Source organism: Heptranchias perlo, chromosome 37 (genome assembly GCF_035084215.1).
Source record: "Heptranchias perlo isolate sHepPer1 chromosome 37, sHepPer1.hap1, whole genome shotgun sequence".
In the NCBI taxonomy this organism is placed as follows: domain Eukaryota; kingdom Metazoa; phylum Chordata; class Chondrichthyes; order Hexanchiformes; family Hexanchidae; genus Heptranchias; species Heptranchias perlo.
Genome location: NC_090361.1, coordinates 16,265,219 through 16,283,475, shown reverse-complemented (window position 1 = coordinate 16,283,475; position 18,257 = coordinate 16,265,219). Strand labels below are relative to the sequence as shown.

Sequence of the window (18,257 nt, the reverse complement as noted above, 5' to 3'; positions counted from 1 at the left end):
TGAAAATGTTGGCGTATTGGGGTGTGAATTTGGTCCCCATGGCTGTTCCGTGTGTTTGGGTAAAGAACTGGTTATCGAAGGTGAAGACATTGTGATCCAGGATGAAGCGGATGAGTTGTAGGATGGCGTCTGGAGATTGGCTGTTGTTGGTGTTGAGTACTGAGGCTGTTGCAGCGATGCCGTCATCGTGGGGGATACTGGTGTAGAGTGCCGAGACGTCCATCGTGGTGAGAAGTGTTCCTGGTTCAACTGGTCCGTGGGTGCTGAGTTTTTGTAGGAAGTCTGTAGTGTCGCGACAGAAGCTGGGGGTTCCCTGTACGATGGGTTTCAGGATGCCCTCGACGTATCCAGAGAGGTTCTCACACAGGGTTCCGTTGCCTGATACGATAGGACGTCCGGGTGTGTTGGCTTTGTGTATCTTTGGGAGGCAGTAGAAGTCTCCCACGCGGGGAGTACGTGGGATGAGAGTGCGTAGGATGCTTTGAAGGTCTGGATCGAAGGTCTTGATCAGTGTGTTCTTTGGTCGGATCTGCGGGTAACTGTCTGTAGTGTTCCTGGTTGTCCAGTTGTCGGTATGCTTCTTTGCAATAGTCCGTTCTGTTCTGTATGACTGGCTCCTCCTTTGTCCGCTGGTTTGATGACGATGTTTCGGTTGGTCTTGAGAGCGTTGATGGCGTTGCGTTGTGCTCGGGTGACATTCTGGACTGTCTTCTGAGTGCGCCTGATGAATCTGGCATTGACGCATTTCCTGACCGCTTGGGCATACATGTCAAGCTGAGGGCAGTGACCCTCCGGAGGAGTCCAGTGAGACTCTTTCCTCTTCGGTTGCTGTACCGTGGATCCCTTTGTCTGCTGTTCTGGATCATTGATTGTCTCATTGGGTTTGCTGTTGAAATCTTGGGGTTTGTGGTAAAATTCCCGGAGCCTCATTCTCCTGATGAATTCCTCTGTGTCTGCCGCGAGACCGATGCGGTCCATTTTGGTGGTGGGGCAGAAATTGAGCCCTCGGCTGAGAACCTCGATTTCGTCTGGTTGAAGGGTGTGGTCGGACAAATTGACGATAGACTTCCCTGTGGTTGTAACCGTGGTACCGGGGGAGGCTTGGTTGATGCTGGTGGTGATGCCGAGTTTCTCAAGCTTCCTGCTCTTGGTTTTCATGTAGGCAGTGCAGTTCCGTTGCCTCGTCTGTTTGGCGGTATATCGTAGCTGGTCTGCTGTGTCCTGAGTACAGGTTGAGAGTATGGACTCTATCTTGGTTTCGAGGTTGTGGCGTCTGCTGTAGAGTTGGTGTACGAGATGGTTGCGGAGTGTGCGAGAGGTACGACGGCAGAGTCTCTCAGCGTAATCTGAGTTGTATGTGGACTTGAGTGGGTTCTTGATCTGTAGTCCTTTCGGGATCTTGTCTGCTTTCTTGCAGCTCTGTTTAAAAACTTGATGTCTGTGTCGATATGCGCAATCTTCATGGAGATCCTTAACACTGTGAGCCGGCAGTTTGTGGTGTCGATAGTAGCCATGATGTGGAGATGCCGGTGATGGACTGGGGTGGACAAATGTAAGGAATCTTACAACACCAGGTTATAGTCCAACAAATTTATTTTAAAATCACAAGCTTTCGGAGATTATCCCCTTCGTCAGATGAATGAGTGAAAAGGTTCTCAAATCGCATATCTTATACTATGTTGGGACAGCATCACACCAATCAAAAGGTGTCGTTGTTATTCAAACAGGCCAGTCACGGAGAACAGCACGTCCCAGTACACTCGATATACATTGTGTCGATTACACAGGCAGGCAGAAAGAAACTCAAAATGGCAGAGAGAGAGAGAGAGAGAGAGAGAGAGAATTTTAAAAAACATATAATTTTTTTCCCCCTTTTTGCTGGTGGGGTTACGTGTAGCGTGACATGAACCCAAGATCCCGGTTGAGGCCGTCCTCATGGGTGCGGAACTTGGCTATCAACTTCTGCTCGACGATTTTGCGTTGTCGTGTGTCTCGAAGGCCGCCTTGGAGAACGCTTACCCGAAGATCGGTGGCTGAATGTCCTTGACTGCTAAAGTGTTCCCCGACTGGGAGGGAACCCTCCTGTCTGGCGATTGTTGCGCGGTGTCCGTTCATCCGTTGTCGCAGTGTCTGCATGGTCAGTCCATTTTATGAAATGGACTGAGAAGCACAAATACATTTTTCTTGGGCCCTGTAGGTAGAGAATGTTGAGATTTATAATCGTTGCACATGACAACATAATCATTTTGTTATCTGTTGAAGTTACTTAAATGCAACATAACATTGATAGAAATGCCTAATGTGTGAAATATAAGTGAACAGAAAGCGTGGCATTAAAACTTTAATTGTTAGCATCAATCCGCTGTAAAGGAACGGATGTGGAGGACTGTCTCGTGTTTTTAAAGCCTAATGGAACGTTACGTGCTAATCCTTCAGATTCTCAGTGGCAGTGGGAGTCCATTGATGGGACAGTTGTCATTCCTGTGATTCCATCCTCCGCGGGTGACCTGACGAAATACTATGACCTCTGTGTGACGGGGGAAGGGCTCAATTATTTAAATACGTTGGACAGAAAGTTCCTGATGAAGCTCATGCCTCATGTCCAAGTGTTTGCCCGGGTCGCACCCAAACAGAAGGTTAGACTTTACAACATCAACAACTTGCATTTATATAATGTCTTTAATGTAGTAAAACGTCCCAAGTTGCTTTACAGGAGCTATTATCAAACAATATTTGACACCGAGCCACATAAGGAGATATTAGGACAGGTGACCAAAAGCTTGGTCAAAGAGGTAGGTTTTAAGGAGCGTCTTAAAGGAGGAGAGAGAGGTAGGGAGGCGGAGAGGTTTAGGGAGGGAATTCCAGAGCTTAGGGCCTAGGCAGCTGAAGGCATGGCCATCAATGGTGGAGCGAAGGAAATCGGAGATGCACAAGAGGCCAGAATTGGAGGAGCAAAGGGTTGTAGAGCTAGAGAAGATTAGAATTAGGGAAGGTTGAGGCCACGGAAGGATTTGAACACAAGGATGAGAATTTTACAATTGAGGCGTTCCCAGACCAAGAGCCAATGTAGGTCAGCGAGCACAGAGGCCATGAGCGAAGGGGACTTGGTGCGAGTTAGGATACGGGCAGACAGCCTTCATCCTACTGTTCAGCGCAACCATCCAACATCCACCCCCTTGCCTGGTCTGTAAAACGACCAGCGGTAGCTCAGCAATGTAATTTCAAAGTGTTTTTTAAAAAAAAATTGGGTATCTACTTGAAAAGGAAACATTTGCAGGGCTATGGGTAAAGAGCAGGGTAAGTGGGACTAATTGGATAGCTCTTTCAAAGAGCCGGCACAGGCCTGATGGGCCGAATGACCTCCTGTGCTATAAGATTCTATGAAAAAATATTGCGGGGACAATATGGTGCAGTGAACCATTGCACTGTCCTTCACCTCTGGACTGTTAAGGTGGAAGGTTCCCCTTTTCACCTGCTATATGGAGTCCCGAGCGAAGTACATTTTGCCAATCTCATCCCAGCAGTTAAAGGTGAGGCTGCAGCACAAAACTACTCTTTTAGCGTGGCAGTAAATTGACCACTGAAATAGCCAGGTGGGAAATGGAGAAATTTCTGTGCAGCATAGGATGTTCACTTTTGTGTTGGGGGAGAGTAGAGGGCCTTTACCCTGCATCTGACTGCTCTACCTGTCCCAGAGGTGCATGATACTGACACTAGGTGATAGAAGTTGTAAATGTCCTAGGTCTTCAGATCAACACCTTCACCAAGTAGGGTATTGGGCACTAGGTTGGAACATTAGGGCACCCCTGCAGGATGGGATTTGGATCAATGCGCACAATCCTCCCGTACTGCTGAGTTGATAGTCAAATCTTGCCTCCATGGTTCCATTTCCCCAAACCGTGCTCTTAGAGCTTCTGAGGGGGGTCAAGTGATTCAACAGATGGTGAGTGTTAAGGAGACCAGGGAAAGGGGAGAAAATAAGTAAATATATTGGGGGCGGGGGGTGTGGAATATATCATAGTCACAAAAAGCAGAATGTTTTCCAGCTTTCCCATGGGTAAACATAATTATTAGAAGCATAGAAATGTCATTAGTGAATAGAAGCCATTCGGCCCGTGGTGTCTCACACCACAGCTAATTATTCTAATCCGCTACCCCTGTACCCTTGAATGTTTTTGTTTGTTTATTTAATTCCCCCTTGGATGCAGTGATTGACTTGGTTTCACTAGTAACTTGTGATGATGAATTCCCTATTCTAATAACCCTTTGTATGAAAACATTTCTCCAAGCCTCCCCTTTACGCTGCTATACGTATCCCAAGTACTAATCTGTTCAGATGTTTTTGTCGTGCACCTGTGACAATACTACCGAACTCTGTTTGCAGGAGTTTGTAATCACAAGTTACAAGAGCCTGGGTTACACCACATTGATGTGCGGCGATGGGACCAATGATGTCGGGGCCTTAAAACACGCTGATGTCGGTAAGCATAAAGGAGTGAATCTATGATGCACAGCAAGATACAAAGATGGATCCATAAATGGAGTCTGAAAATACAGATGTAGCTTATGACACTGACGAAGTGCTGACTGTCAGATCCAAACATCCGTGGGGCGCCTGATTTTAGTGTTTAGCCCAACAATTACGAATAGGGAAGCAATTTAAGAACTTGAGCTGAAGTTACCTCCTCATGGCACTAGATTGGTGCAGCTAATCACTACAATGTTCACCTTCTGAGGTTGTAGGTTTGGCTGTATTAGTCCTAATGTTGATGTCAGGGGGCACTGGTGGTGGGAGGATGTAGTAGTGCCCTGGGACAGATTGTATCTTTACCAGAAGTAGTACAAGGTTACATTTCCAATACATATTGTTTCAGGGGACTTGGTGATGCAGTATCTTACCACGGTATCCTTTTACCTTGGTGACTTTGGATCCATTCTAAATGGGATGAGAGTATCCCCTGTGTGTGACCTGTAAATGTTCTAAGTGCAATAGGTTTAGGCAGTCTCAATCCAGATTCTAGTGGACAATATGATCCTAACACAAAGCTTACCCACAATATAATGCACAAATTGACACTAAATTAGCAATTTCAGAGAGGCCATATGGGATCGGAGAGTTCCCAGCATAGACCCTCATTCAAAGCTCTCCTATTATGACCCTAGCTCCTCTTACGATGGGCCTTTTTCCCTTCCCCTTATCTAGTTACTAATCCACAAATACATTATTAGGATGCCACCTCCTCAAAAAGGTCTGCCAGGTTAGTCAGATAAGATGTATCGCTTCTACAGTGATGGTAGTTCTCACTTGTGTGCGTACAGATGCTCTTCTATTTTGTTTGTGTGTGGGTTCTATTAGCCTGACCTCAATCATTGTAAATCTAACTGTCTGTGGTTGCCAGGTTTGGCTATGTCACCCTTTTTGAAGATACTACTCCCCAGTATATGCTGACTCCCTCAAACTGACAGTCAGTGCTTCACAAAATCTCCCTTGTCTCTCTCTACAACGTGCAGGGGTGTAATTCATCCATCCCAGGGGATTTATTGGTTTTCATCCCTTCAGCCTCTACTTTACTTGGAGCTTGCAGAATTCTTGTTAGATTCCTCACCGGTTAAAAACCTACAGTCGTTAAACATGTTAACCATCTGTTGTTCCTCCTGTTCAATTCTCTATGGAAACTTTAGAGTATTAACTTCCTCTTGCTGTTAGAGTACAATAATTTATTGACATTGTTTTGCAACTGCTATTCTGTCACTTTCCGGTTTTTCCCTCATCATTTTTGACTTGCTTCTATAGAATCTTGTACTCAGCCCAATAGTCACTCTCTCCCCCACCACTTAGTAAATTTTCTTTTGTTTTTCCCTCAATTTTCCTGTTGATCCATTTCGAAATATTTTTTACCTTTTCCATTCCGTATACGGGTGCGTGTATGCCCTGCCTGTCCTGTGTGGTGTTTTTGAAAATGCCCATTTATCTTCCACAGATATATTCCTATAGTGCTCTCCCTACCCCAATCTACATAAGCTATCCCTCATACCCCAATAGCTTGACAATCTGAAGGCTTCTGTTACAAGTCTCAAGTCAAGTTTAAAGTTATTGTACAGTGGTCATAGGAATATTAGGAACAGGAGTAGGCCATTTGGCCCCTCGAGCCTGCTCTGCCACTCAATTAGATCATGGCTGATCAGCACCTCAACACCGTTTACCTGCCTTTGTACCATATTTCTTGATACGCTTACTTAACAAGTCACTTAAGGCTAGCGTTTCAATGCTGAATCACTCAAGAACCAAGCTTAGAAAAGATCTGCCTGTCATGGACTCCCTAACACACTGGGTCAGGAAGGAGTCTTGAATTACGTTGATGAGCATAGAGAATTTTCAACTTGGCTTTCCCAATTTATGTTGGGTTGCTTGGAACTTCCCTCCATCAGTATTGCCTTCCTTTCCTTCTGGAGTCACTGGATAGTGATCAGGAGTGATGATGCTTTTGTTTTTCTCTGTGTAGCTCAAGGTTGCTGAGGCCTAATGATAGCACCCCAACCCCAACTCCAACTCCTCCGCTGATAGCACAGACCAGCAATCAACCCTGGGACCTTCTGGTCTGTGTGGCTCAGTGTTACCCCTAGCATTGCTTTTACCCACTGGGCCTTATTCAGATTCAGTACCCACCACAGGCAATCCCGATCTGGACGGTCGATGCTTCTCGCGGCTCAGCATTTCAGCAAATGTCCTGTTGTTTCAGGAGTGGCCTTGCTGGCTAATGCTCCCGAGCGGATTCCAGACAAGAAAAGGAAGGTAAAGGATATGATGAACGACGGGAAGTCTTTCGCTTCCAACTCGGGCAGCAACATGAAACTAAACTCTCGGGCAGCAAGGCACCGGGTGATGTCGCAGCGAGAGGAGCAGCTTGCCTTACAAAGGGTGGGTAATACTCTCTTTCTTACTGGATTGTCCTGACCGGTTAGCAAGGGTTCATTGCGCTCTGACGCTTTATTTAATCTTTACTTCTTTTGTTTGTAAATGTATTGTGTTTATAGCTCTTTTTTTACTTAAAAATTGTACCTATCTATTAAAAAAAATCTACTTAAAGTTTGTTTTCTCCTGGTGGCTGAGCCAGTTGGAGCAGTGAGTTACTGAGCCGTACAGGCCAGGGAGATCCCAGGTCCAATTCCCAGCCTGTGCTTAAGTTAACTGATCTGAGTTTGAGTATAACAATTGTCCTACAATAGAGGAGAAGAGAAAATCAGCCAGAGTCCCTGCTCCTGATCACTACCCCTTGACTCGTGCTAGAAAGTGGATGTCGGGTGAGAACAGGTTTGGGCTCGGGTGCAATGCCCCTGCAGTCGAATATCCCGCTGAAATTCACTGTCTAGGCTCACGTATGTTTCATGGCCATTTGAGTGTGGTAGATGAGGGTGATAGCACCTCTGGCACCAAACCTCAATCAGGAGCCGGTGCCCTGGGAAGGGGAGAAAATTGGGGTAAAGAGCTATTTTGTACCCGTTTCCCATAATTGGGTCTCCACGCTAGGGCCAAGCTGCCACGGTTTGCAGGTTCCTGACTCTGCTTTTCGGAAACCAGCCGCTACGTGTTGTGCAGAAGTGATCCAGGGATTGTAGCTCCTCAGGTTTTCCTCCCCGTCGGGAAGGGTTTGACAACTGGTAATGTAACTGATATCAGGAACTGGGCATGTGGAAGATCAGAGATATGAACAACATCAACTTGCATTTATATAGCGCCTTTAACATAGTAAAGCTTCTCAAGGCTACGGGTCCTAACAAAATCCCGGCTGTAGTGCTGAATACTTGTGCTTCAGAACTAGCTGTGCCTCTAGCCAAGTTGTTCCAGTACAGCTACTACACTGGCATCTACCCGACAATGTGGAAAATTGCCCAGGTATGTCCTGTCCACAAAAAGCAGGACAAATCCAATCCGGCCAATTACCGCCCCATCGGTCTACTCTCAATCATCAGCAAAGTGATGGAAGGTGTCATCAGCAGTGCTATCAAGCGGCACTTACTCACCAATAACCTACTCACTGATGCTCAGTTTGGGTTCCGCCAGGACCATTCGGCTCCAGACCTCATTACAGCCTTGGTCCAAACATGGACAAAAGGGCTGAATTCCAGGTGAGAGTGACTGCCCTTGACATCAAGGCAGCATTTGACCGAGTGTGGCACCAAGGAGCCCTAGTAAAATTGAAATCAATGGGAATCATGGGGAAAACTCTCCAGTGGCTGGAGTCATACCTAGCACAAAGGAAGATGGTAGTGGTTGTTGGAGGCCAATCATCTCAACCCCAGGACATTGCTGCAGGAGTTCCTCAGGACATTGTCCTAGGCCCAACCATCTTCAGCTGCTTCATCATTGACCTTTCCTCCATCATAAGGTCAGAAATGGGGATGTTCGCTGATGATTGCTGGTGTTCAGTTCCATTCGCAACCCCTCAGATAATGAAAGCAGTCCGTGCCCGCATGCAGCAAGACCTGGACAACATCCAGGCTTGGGCTCATAAGTGGCAAGTAACATTCACCCCAGACAAGTGCCAAGCAATGACCATCTCCAACAAGAGAGTGTCTAACCACCTCCCCTTGACATTCAACGGCATTACCATCGCCAAATCCCCCATCAACATCCTGGGGGTCACCATTGACCAGAAACTTAACTGGACCAGCCACATAAATACTGTGGCTACAAGAGCAGGTCAGAGGCTGGGTATTCTGTGGCGAGTGACTCACCTCCTGACTCCCAAAGCCTACATCATCTACAAGGCACAAGTCAGGAGTGTGATGGAATACTTTCCCCTTGCCTGGACGAGTGCAGCTCCAACAACACTCAAGAAGCTCGACACCATCCAGGACAAAGCAGCCCGCTTGATTGGTACCCCATTGACCACCCTAAACATTCACTCCCTTCACCACCAGCGCTACGTGGCTGCAGTGTGTACCATCCACAGGATGCACTGCAGCAACTCGCCAAGGCTTCTTCGACAGCACCTCCCAAACCCGCGACCTCTACCACCTCGAAGGACAAGGGCAGCAGGCACATAGGAACAACATTACCTGCGAGTTCCCCTCCAAGTCACACACCATCCTGACTTGGAAATATATTGCAGTTCCTTCATCATCACTGGGTCAAAATCCTGGAACTCCCTACTTAACAGCACTGTGGGAGAACCTTCACCACACTGACTGCAGCGGTTCAAGAAGGTGGCTCACCACCACCTTCTCAAGGGCAATTAGGGATGGGCAATAAATGCTGGCCTTGCCAGTGACTCCCACATCCCATGAACGAATATTAAAAAAAAAAAGGCGCTTCTCAGGAGCGCTATCAGACAAAATTTAACACCGAGCCACATAGAAATTTTCGGACAGGTCAAAGCTTGGGCAAAGAAGTAGGTTTTAAGGAGTGTCTTAAAGGAGGAATGAGAGGTTCAGGGAAGGAATTCGATCAGCTCATATCCTGGGGCTGTGGGTACCACTGGCTGCTCCAAACAGCTGAACAGCATAACGCTGTGAACCTAAATATTGAACTCGTGCTCTCACACACTGCACACATCTATATCAAACTGAAAAAACATTCCAGTCGTACCATGGGAGACGAGGAATAATATTGTAGAGTGGGATTTTCCGTTACAATAATCAGCACTTGGCTCCTATGCTCAGCCTCTAGTAGGCCTCAGTTTATTCGTTAGCACCTCAGTTATTGGTTAGCACCTCAGCCAGGTTGTCTGGCCTGTGATCTTCATAAAATAAACATGCAGTCAGCGGCGAGTTTTTGTAGTCATTTGTACAAATCAGAATGGCGTGCTGGGTTACAAGGCTGTAATGTATTGTCGGGGGAGGGAGCCAGGGCCAGGGGGAAGGAGGAGTTAGCAAGGAAGGAATTGAACTCAAATCTGGGGGTTTTGACCTGTCCTAATATCTCTGTGGCTCGGTGTCAAATTTTGGATGAGGTTTTAGTGGTGGTTGCAGATTGAGGTGAGACAGAGATGGGCAGTATTGTACAGGTGGACATAGCTGGCCTGGTGATGGGCTGTACATGGAGTTTAAAACTCGACTTGATGTTATAAGTGGTATTTAACTCAATCCTCTGCCAGTGACCCAGTTTCCTGTATAATTTGTCCCAGGTCTTTTGGGAATTCTCATCCATGAGGCAGTGGTTGGAATGTTTGAATTAACATATGGTGTAGTTGGAGGCTGTGCCTTTTGTTGACCGTGGGTCCTGGCCTGGGAGTAACCCACTGGTAATACTGTCAAGCGTCAATGATATTAGCACTCATCAGTGTTTGCTGCGCGTCATCTCTCTGCTACCGTGTGTTCTTTCCCTGCAGGAGCGTCTTAACCAGGTACTGAAGGACCTGGAGGAGGACCAGATGCCTGTAATAAAACTGGGAGATGCCAGCATTGCAGCACCATTTACTTCCAAGTTATCATCCATCCAGTGTAGTGAGTATTTGTACATAATCTCCCCCCACCTCCACCCCGGTGTCCCTTAACACACAGCACGTGCTGTGCTTCCTAATTATTGCAGATTTACTTTGCCTCTATCAAATGTTCCTCCTCTTGCTCAGTCTCCCTGTGCTTTCCATCATTCCTTTGTGAAGTGAGCAGGTTCCCTCTTGGTACCTGGGCCCAGTAGTCTAGATGCAGCCAAACAAAGGTAAAGATTGTACCTGTTTTATATACAATTGTTCTGGCTAGGCACCCTTTTCACATTCGCAGCAGCCTCACAACGCTGGTCATGGACCTCCAATGTTTCATCAACTACAACCCCCAGGTCCTTCTCTCGCTCAGAAGCATCGAACAGGCCAACCTGCATGGGGTGTTGTATATGGCTGGAATCACCCAGTCCAAAATGCATCACACTGGTCTACATTGAAGGATATCTACCATTCTCCCAGTACGTCTAGATCTGCCTACAGACTATTAATTTCATCTAAGGTCCTAACTCCTGTTAATATCTTAGTGTCATCAGCAAACCGTTCCCCTGCCACCTTCATCCAGATAAAGTAATAAAGATGGTGAGGAGCAATGGCCCCAACACCGATCCCTGCGGGACTGCACCAGTAATTGGACCCCACACACAGCTGCTACCATTAGTAACCACTCTCTGTCAATGTGAATGCAATTCATTCTTGATCCAACCTGAAATCTTCCCGTCAGCCCCACAAGATACAACCTTACTTAGCGGTCTTTTGCGTGGCGCTTTATCAAATTCTTTGAAAATCAAGATGAATAATATCTACCGGACTTCCATCATCCACCAGGGTGGGTTAAGCTCAACCAAAGGGGTATTTTTTCCGGTTCTAGAATTTTCCAGTGGCACTATGAGATGGGGCAGGATGGTGGAGCTTGTTGGGAGCACTAGTGCCTGGATTGAAGAGCAAGGGATGGAGAGAGGAGCAACGTGAATTTCTGGCTCAGTGTGGCATTAATAAAGGGTTTGGAGCCGGGGAATTTCTGTCTTGGTTGCAAGCGATGTATGATCCAGGGCACATGGGATAAAATAAAACACCACATTGTGTCAGAACTTTTTCCACCAATCATACAGACTGGTGAAATGGGCAGAAACACGGCAGGTGAAATGTAATGCAGAGAAGTGTGAAATGATACATTTGGGAAGGAAGAATGGAGAAGCAATATAAACTAAATCATAGAATGATACAGCACAGAAGGAGGACCATTGTGCCTGTGCCAGCTCTTTGAAAGAGCTATCCAATTCGTCCCATAGCCCTGCAAGCTTTTCCCGATCAAGTATTTATCCAATTCCCTTCTCAAAGTTATTATTGAATCTGCTTCCAACACTCTTTCAGGCAGTGTATTCTAGATCATAACAACTCGCTGCGTAAAACAATTTCTCCTCATCTTGCCTCTGATTCTTTTGCCAACTACCTTAAATCTGTGTCCTCTGGTTACTGACCCTCCAGCCACTGGAAACGGTTTCTCCTTATTTACTTTATCAAAACCCTTCATGATTTTGAACACCTCTATTAAATCTCCCCTTAACCTTCTCTGCTCTAAGGAGAACAACCTCAGCTTTTCCCATCTCTCCACATAACTGAAGTCCCTCATCCCTGGTACCATTCTAGTAAATCTCCTCTGCACCCTCTGTAAAGCTTTGACATCCTTCCTAAAGTGTGGTGCCCAGAATTGGACACAATATACAAAGCAGTGATTTATAAAGGTTTAACATAACTTCCTTGCTTTCGTACTCTATGCCTCTGTTTAAAAAGCTATAGAACCTGTATGCTTTTTTAACAGCCTTCTCAACTTGTCCTGCCACCTTCAAAGATTTGTGTACATACACCCCCAGGTCTCTCTGTTCCTGCACCCCCTTTAAAATTGTAACATTTAGTTTATATTGCCTCTCCTCATTCTTCCTACCAAAATGCGTCACTTTACACTTCTCTGCGTTAAATGTGTCCGCCCATTTCACCAGCCTGTCTGTGCTCCTGAAGTCTGTTACAATCCTCCTCACTGTTTACATTTCGGAGTTTCGTGTCATCTGCAAACTTTGAAATTATGGCCAAGTCCAGGTCATTAATATATATGAAAAAGAGCAGTGGTCCTAACACCAATCTCAAAGAACTCAATCAAGTTAGTCAAACACGATTTGCCTTTAACAAATCCGCCCTCGCTGTCATTTATTAACCCATATTTTTCCAAGTAACAATTAATTTTGTCTCTGATTATTGTCTCTAAAAGTTACCCCGCCACCGACGTTAGGCTGACTGGCCTGTAGTTGCCAGGCTTATCCCTCTTTTTTGGAACAGGGGTGTAACATTTGCAATCTTCCTCTCCTCCGGCACCACTCCCATATCTAAGGATAGTGGCCAGAGCCTCCGCTACCTCCACCCTTAGTTCCCACAGCAATCTTGGATGCATCCCATCTGGGCCGGGTGACTTTTCTACTTTGAGTGCTGCCATCCTTTTAAATTCCTCTTTATCTATTTTTATCCTATCCAGTTTCTCTACTACCTCCTCCTTTACTGTGACATTGCAGCATCCTCTTTAGTGAAGTCAGATGCAAAGTACTCATTTAGTACCTCAGACATGCCCTCTGCCTCCACTAGAAGATCTCCTTTTTGGTCCCTAATTGTCCCCACCCTTCCTTTTACTATTTCTATGTTTATAAAAGATTTTTGGGTTTCCTTTTATGTTACCTGATAATCTATTCTCATACACTGCCTTTGCCCCTCTTATTTTCTTTTTCAATTCTCTGTACATCCTATATTCAGCTTGGTTCTCTACTGTATTATGAGCCTGAAATTTATCATAAGCCTCCTTTTTCTGTTTCATTTTAATTTCTATATCTTGTCATCCAGGGAGCTCTAGCTTTGGATGCCCTTCCTTTCCCCCTCGTGGGAATGTGTCTAGCCTATACCTGAATTATCTCTGCTTTGAAGGTCTTCCATTGCTGGTTTACTGTTTTACCTGCCAGCCTTTGATTCCAATCCATCTGGGCCAGATCCCCTTTCAACTCACTGAAATTAGCTCTCCTCCAGTTGAGTATTTTCATGTTTGATTGTTCCTTGTCCTTTTCCATAACTACTCTAAACCTAATATTGTGATCACTGTTTCCCAATTGCTCCCCCGCTGAAACATTCTCTACTTGCCCCACTTCGTTCCCCAGAACAGATCCAGATCCTTCCTCATTGGGCTGGAAACATACTGATCAGGAACAGGGAGACCTGGGGGTGTACATACATAAGTATTTGAAGGTGGCAGGACAAGTTGATAAGGCTGTTTCTTTTTTTAAAAAAAGCATATGGGATCCTGGGCTTTATAAACCGAGGCATAGAGTACAAAAGGAAGGAAGGTATAATAAACCTTTATAATTCACTGGTTGGGCATCAGCTGGAGTATTGTGTCCAATTCTGGGCACCACACTTTAGGAACGATGTCAAGGACTTAGAAAGGGTGCAGAGGAGATTTACCAGAAAGTTACCAGGGATGAGGGACTTCAGTTATGTGGAGAGACTGGAGAAGCTGGGATTGTTCTCTACATAGCAGAGATTTAATAGAGGTGTTCAAAATTGAGAGATTTTGATAAAGTAGATAGGGAAAAACAGGAGAGTCAGTCACCAGAGACACAGACTAACTGTGTTTCATCCATAGTCGAGCTAGACCATACCTTTTTTTAAGCAGTGAGTTGTTATGATAAGGAATGCACTGCCTGAACGGGTGGTGTAAACAGATTCAGTAGTAACTTTCATAGAAAATTTACGGCACAGAAGGAGGCCATTCGGCCCATCGTGTCTGCGCCGCCTGAGAAATGAGCCACCCAGCCTAATCCCACTTTCCCGCATTTGGTCCGTAGACCTGCAGGTCACGGCTCTTCAGGTGCACATCCAGGTATTTTTTAAATGAGTTGAGGGTTTCTGCCTCTACCACCCTTTCAGGCAGTGAGTTCCAGACCCCCACCACCCTCTGGGTGAAAAAAATTTTCCTCATTTCCGCTCTAATCCAATCTGTCATCCTAGCTAAAATTCTCCAGCCCTGGCAACATCCTCGTGAATCTCCTCTGTACCCTCTCCAGTGCAATTACATCCTTCCTATAATGTGGTGACCAGAATTGTGCACAGTACTCAACCTGTGGCCCAACTAGTGTTTTATACAGTTCCAGCATAACCTCCCTGCTTTTACATTGTGTCTTGTGGCCAAATTTGCTGATGATACAAAGACAGATGGAAAAGCAAGTTGCAATGAGGACACAAAGTGTCTGCAAAGGGATATTGACAGGTTAAACGAATGGGCAAAAATTTGGCAGATGGAATATAATGTGGGAAAATGTGAAGTCATCCACTTTGGGAGGAAAAATAAAGAAGCAAAATATTATTTGAATGGAGAAATACTACAAAATGTTGTGGTACAGAGGGATCTGGGTGTCCTCGTACATGAAACACAAGAAGTCAACATACAGGTGCAGCAGGTAATCTGGAAGGCAAATGGAATATTGGCCTTTATTTCTAGGGGGATGGAGTATGAAAGCAGGGAAGTCATGCAACAACTGTACAGGGTGCTGGTGAGACCACACCTGGAGTACTGCGTACAGTTCTGGTGCCCTTCTTTAGGGAAGGACATAATTGCATTGGAGGCAGTTCAGAGAAGGTTCATTAGGTTGATTTCGGGTATGGAAGGGTTGTCTTATGAGGAAAGATTGAACAGGTTGGGTCTATACTCATTGGAGTTTAGAAGAATGAGAGGAGATCTTATTGAAACATACAAGATTCTGAGGGGACTCGATAGGGTAGATGCTGAGAGGATGTTACCCCTCATGGGGGGATCTAAAACTAGGGGGCTTAGTCTCAGAATATGGGGTCGTCCATATAAGATGGAAATGAGGAGGAATTTCTTCTCCCAGAGGGTTGTGAATCTTTGGAATTCTTTACCCCAAAAAGCTGTGGAGGCTGAGTCATTGAATACATTCAAGGCTGAGTTAGACAAATTTTTGATCAACAAGGGAGTCAAAGGATATGGGGAAAAGGCAGGAAAGTGGAGTTGAGGTAAAAATCAGATCAGCCATGATCTCATTGAATGGCGGAGCAGGCTCGAGGGGCCGAATGGCCTACTCCTGCTCCTATCTCTTATGGTCTATGCCTCGGCAATAAAAGAAAGCATTCCAAATGCCTTCTTAACCACCTTATCTACCTGTCCTGCTAGCTTCAGGCATCTATGGACATGCACGCCAAGGTCCCTCACTTCCTCTACACCTCTCAGTATCCTCCCATTTATTGTGTATTTCCTTGCCTTGTTTGCTCTTCCCAAATGCATTACCTCCCACTTCTCCAGATTGAACTCCATTTGCTACTTTTCTGCCCATCTGACCAGTCCATTGATATCTTCCTGCAGTCTACAGTTTTCCTCCTCACTATCAACCACGTGGCCTATCTTTGTGTCATCCCCAAATTTCTTAATCATGCCCCCTACGTTTAAGTCCAAATCGTTAATGTATACCACAAAAAGCAAAGGACCTAGTACCGAGCCCTGCGGCACCCCACTGGAAACAGCCTTCCAGTCGTAAAAACACCCGTCGACCATTACCCTTTGCTTCCTGCCACTGAGCCAATTTTGGATCCGATTTGCCGTAGTTCCTCGGATCCCATGGGCCTTTACTTTTTTCAATCTGCCATGTGGGACCTTGTCAAAAGCCTTGCTAAAATCCATGTAGACTACGTCAAATGCGCTACCCTCATCGATACTCCTTGTCACCTCCTCGAAAAATTCAATCAAGTTAGTCAGACACGACCTCCCCTTAACAAATCCGTGCTGACTGTCCTTGGTTAGTCTATGCCTTTCTAAGTGACAGTTTATCCTGTCCCTCAGAATTGATTCCAATAATTTGCCCACCACCGGGGTTAGGCTGACTTCGATAATTACTCAGTCTATCCTTCGCTCCCTTTTTAAACAACGGTATAACCTTAGAAGTCCTCCAATCCTCCAGTACTCTGCCTGTATCCAGTGAAGTTTGGAAAATGATTGTTAAAGCCTCCGCTATTTCCTCCCTGACTTCTTTTAACAGACTGGGATACATTTCATCTGGCCCTGGTGATTTATCCACTTAATACTTCCTCTCTTACTATGTTTATCCCATCCAATATTTCACACTCCTTCTCCTTAACTTCAATCCCTGTATCATCCCTCCCCTTTGTGAAGACAGATGCAAAGTATTCATTAAGTACCATACTCACATCTTCCACCTCCACACATAGTTTACCTTTTTGGTCTCTAATTGACCCTACTCTTTCCTTAGTTATCCTCTTGCTCTTAATGTATTTAATGGGTTTTCTTTGATTTTACCTGCTAATACTTTTTCATGCCCTCTCTTTGCTTTCCTAATTTCCTTTTTAACTTCACCCCTGCACTTTATATACTCCTCTAAGCTTTCCGTAGTATTGAGTTCTCGATGTCTATCATAGGCTTTCTTTTTCCGCCTTATATCAAGAATGCTTCTTGACATCCAGGGGCTCTAGATTTGGCAGCCCCTCCCTTTTTCTTTGTGGGAACATGTTTACCCTGAACCCCGTGAATCACCTCTTTGAATGTCTTCGACTGCTCTGAAACTGATTTACCTTCAAGTAGCTATTTCCAGTTTACTTCTGCTAAATCACTTCAGTTTAGTAAAATTGACCTTTCCCCAATTGAGAACTTTAACTCCTGCTCTGTCTTTGTCCTTTTCCATAACTATCAAAAGGGAATTGGATATATGCTTGAAAAGGAGAAAATTGCAGGACTGTGGGCAAAGAGCAGGACAGTGGTACTAATTGGATAGCTCTTTCAAAGAGCCAGCACAGGCACGATGGGCCAAATGACCTCCTTCTGTGCTCTATGATTCTATGAATCTCCAAGGTATGGTCTCGTTCGGCTCCTGGTAGTCAAATCAATATTCGAAAGGGTTGATAAAATGTCTGAATAAATGGTAATGAGGCACAATGATTTCAGGTGCGATTCCTGATCTGTGCTGAATTAGCTGATCCAAGTGGGCTCATCTGTGGGGGAAACAGTTAGTCTGTGTCTCTGGGCCAAGTAAGGAGGAAAATCAGCCTGGGTTCCCTCCCGTCATCACTAGCAAATGATCCCTGTTGGGTAGTTCAAAGTGTGGATGTTGGTTAGTTACATGATTGGATTTCCAGCTACGATGCCCATCATGGTGCAGTAGGCTGCCAAGACCCAGAGTCAAGGTTCACGCCTGAAGGACATTTGATGTGTATCCCAGCAACTGTACCCCCAGCGTGAGTCATTGCCTGGGGCACGGGGGGGAAACGCACGGAGAGGGGGAGAATCTCCTAAACAAAAAAAAAATGGCTTGACCCAGGCCGACGAAACTGCTGAGACTTGTTCCCAGGCCTCCTCCAACGCTACTCACAGCCAGGAGGTGCTTGAGATCAGCCAGTTGTTCCCTTATCTCCGTACATATCGTTCAGCACCTCCCTGCCACTGCACGTGGAGAATCGGGAAGTGACCTTGTATGGGAATTGTGGCACCAGCTGCACCAAGATATAGTTCAGATTTGTGATTGTTCTGTCCCTCTCCCTCTCCGCAGTATGCTACGTGATAAAACAGGGCCGATGCACGTTGGTAACCACGCTGCAGATGTTTAAGATCCTGGCCCTGAACGCACTGATCCTCGCCTACAGCCAGAGCGTGCTGTACCTGGAGGGAGTTAAATTCAGCGACTTTCAGGCCACACTGCAAGGGCTACTTCTAGCTGGCTGTTTCCTCTTTATCTCTAGATCGAAGGTAAAGTAAGGTTTACT

General features: G+C 45.7%; 1 protein-coding gene across 1 annotated transcript in view; it reads left to right on the top strand.

Annotated features, from left to right (window-relative positions):
- Positions 1-18,257, top strand: part of atp13a1 (ATPase 13A1) — a 93,819-nt gene that overhangs the window by 66,535 nt on the left and 9,027 nt on the right. The window contains exons 18-22 of the mRNA XM_067973184.1: positions 2,437-2,636; positions 4,385-4,481; positions 6,741-6,919; positions 10,332-10,446; positions 18,044-18,240. Coding sequence (XP_067829285.1) covers positions 2,437-2,636; positions 4,385-4,481; positions 6,741-6,919; positions 10,332-10,446; positions 18,044-18,240 — 788 coding nt within the window. The remainder of the gene's footprint in view (positions 1-2,436; positions 2,637-4,384; positions 4,482-6,740; positions 6,920-10,331; positions 10,447-18,043; positions 18,241-18,257) is intronic.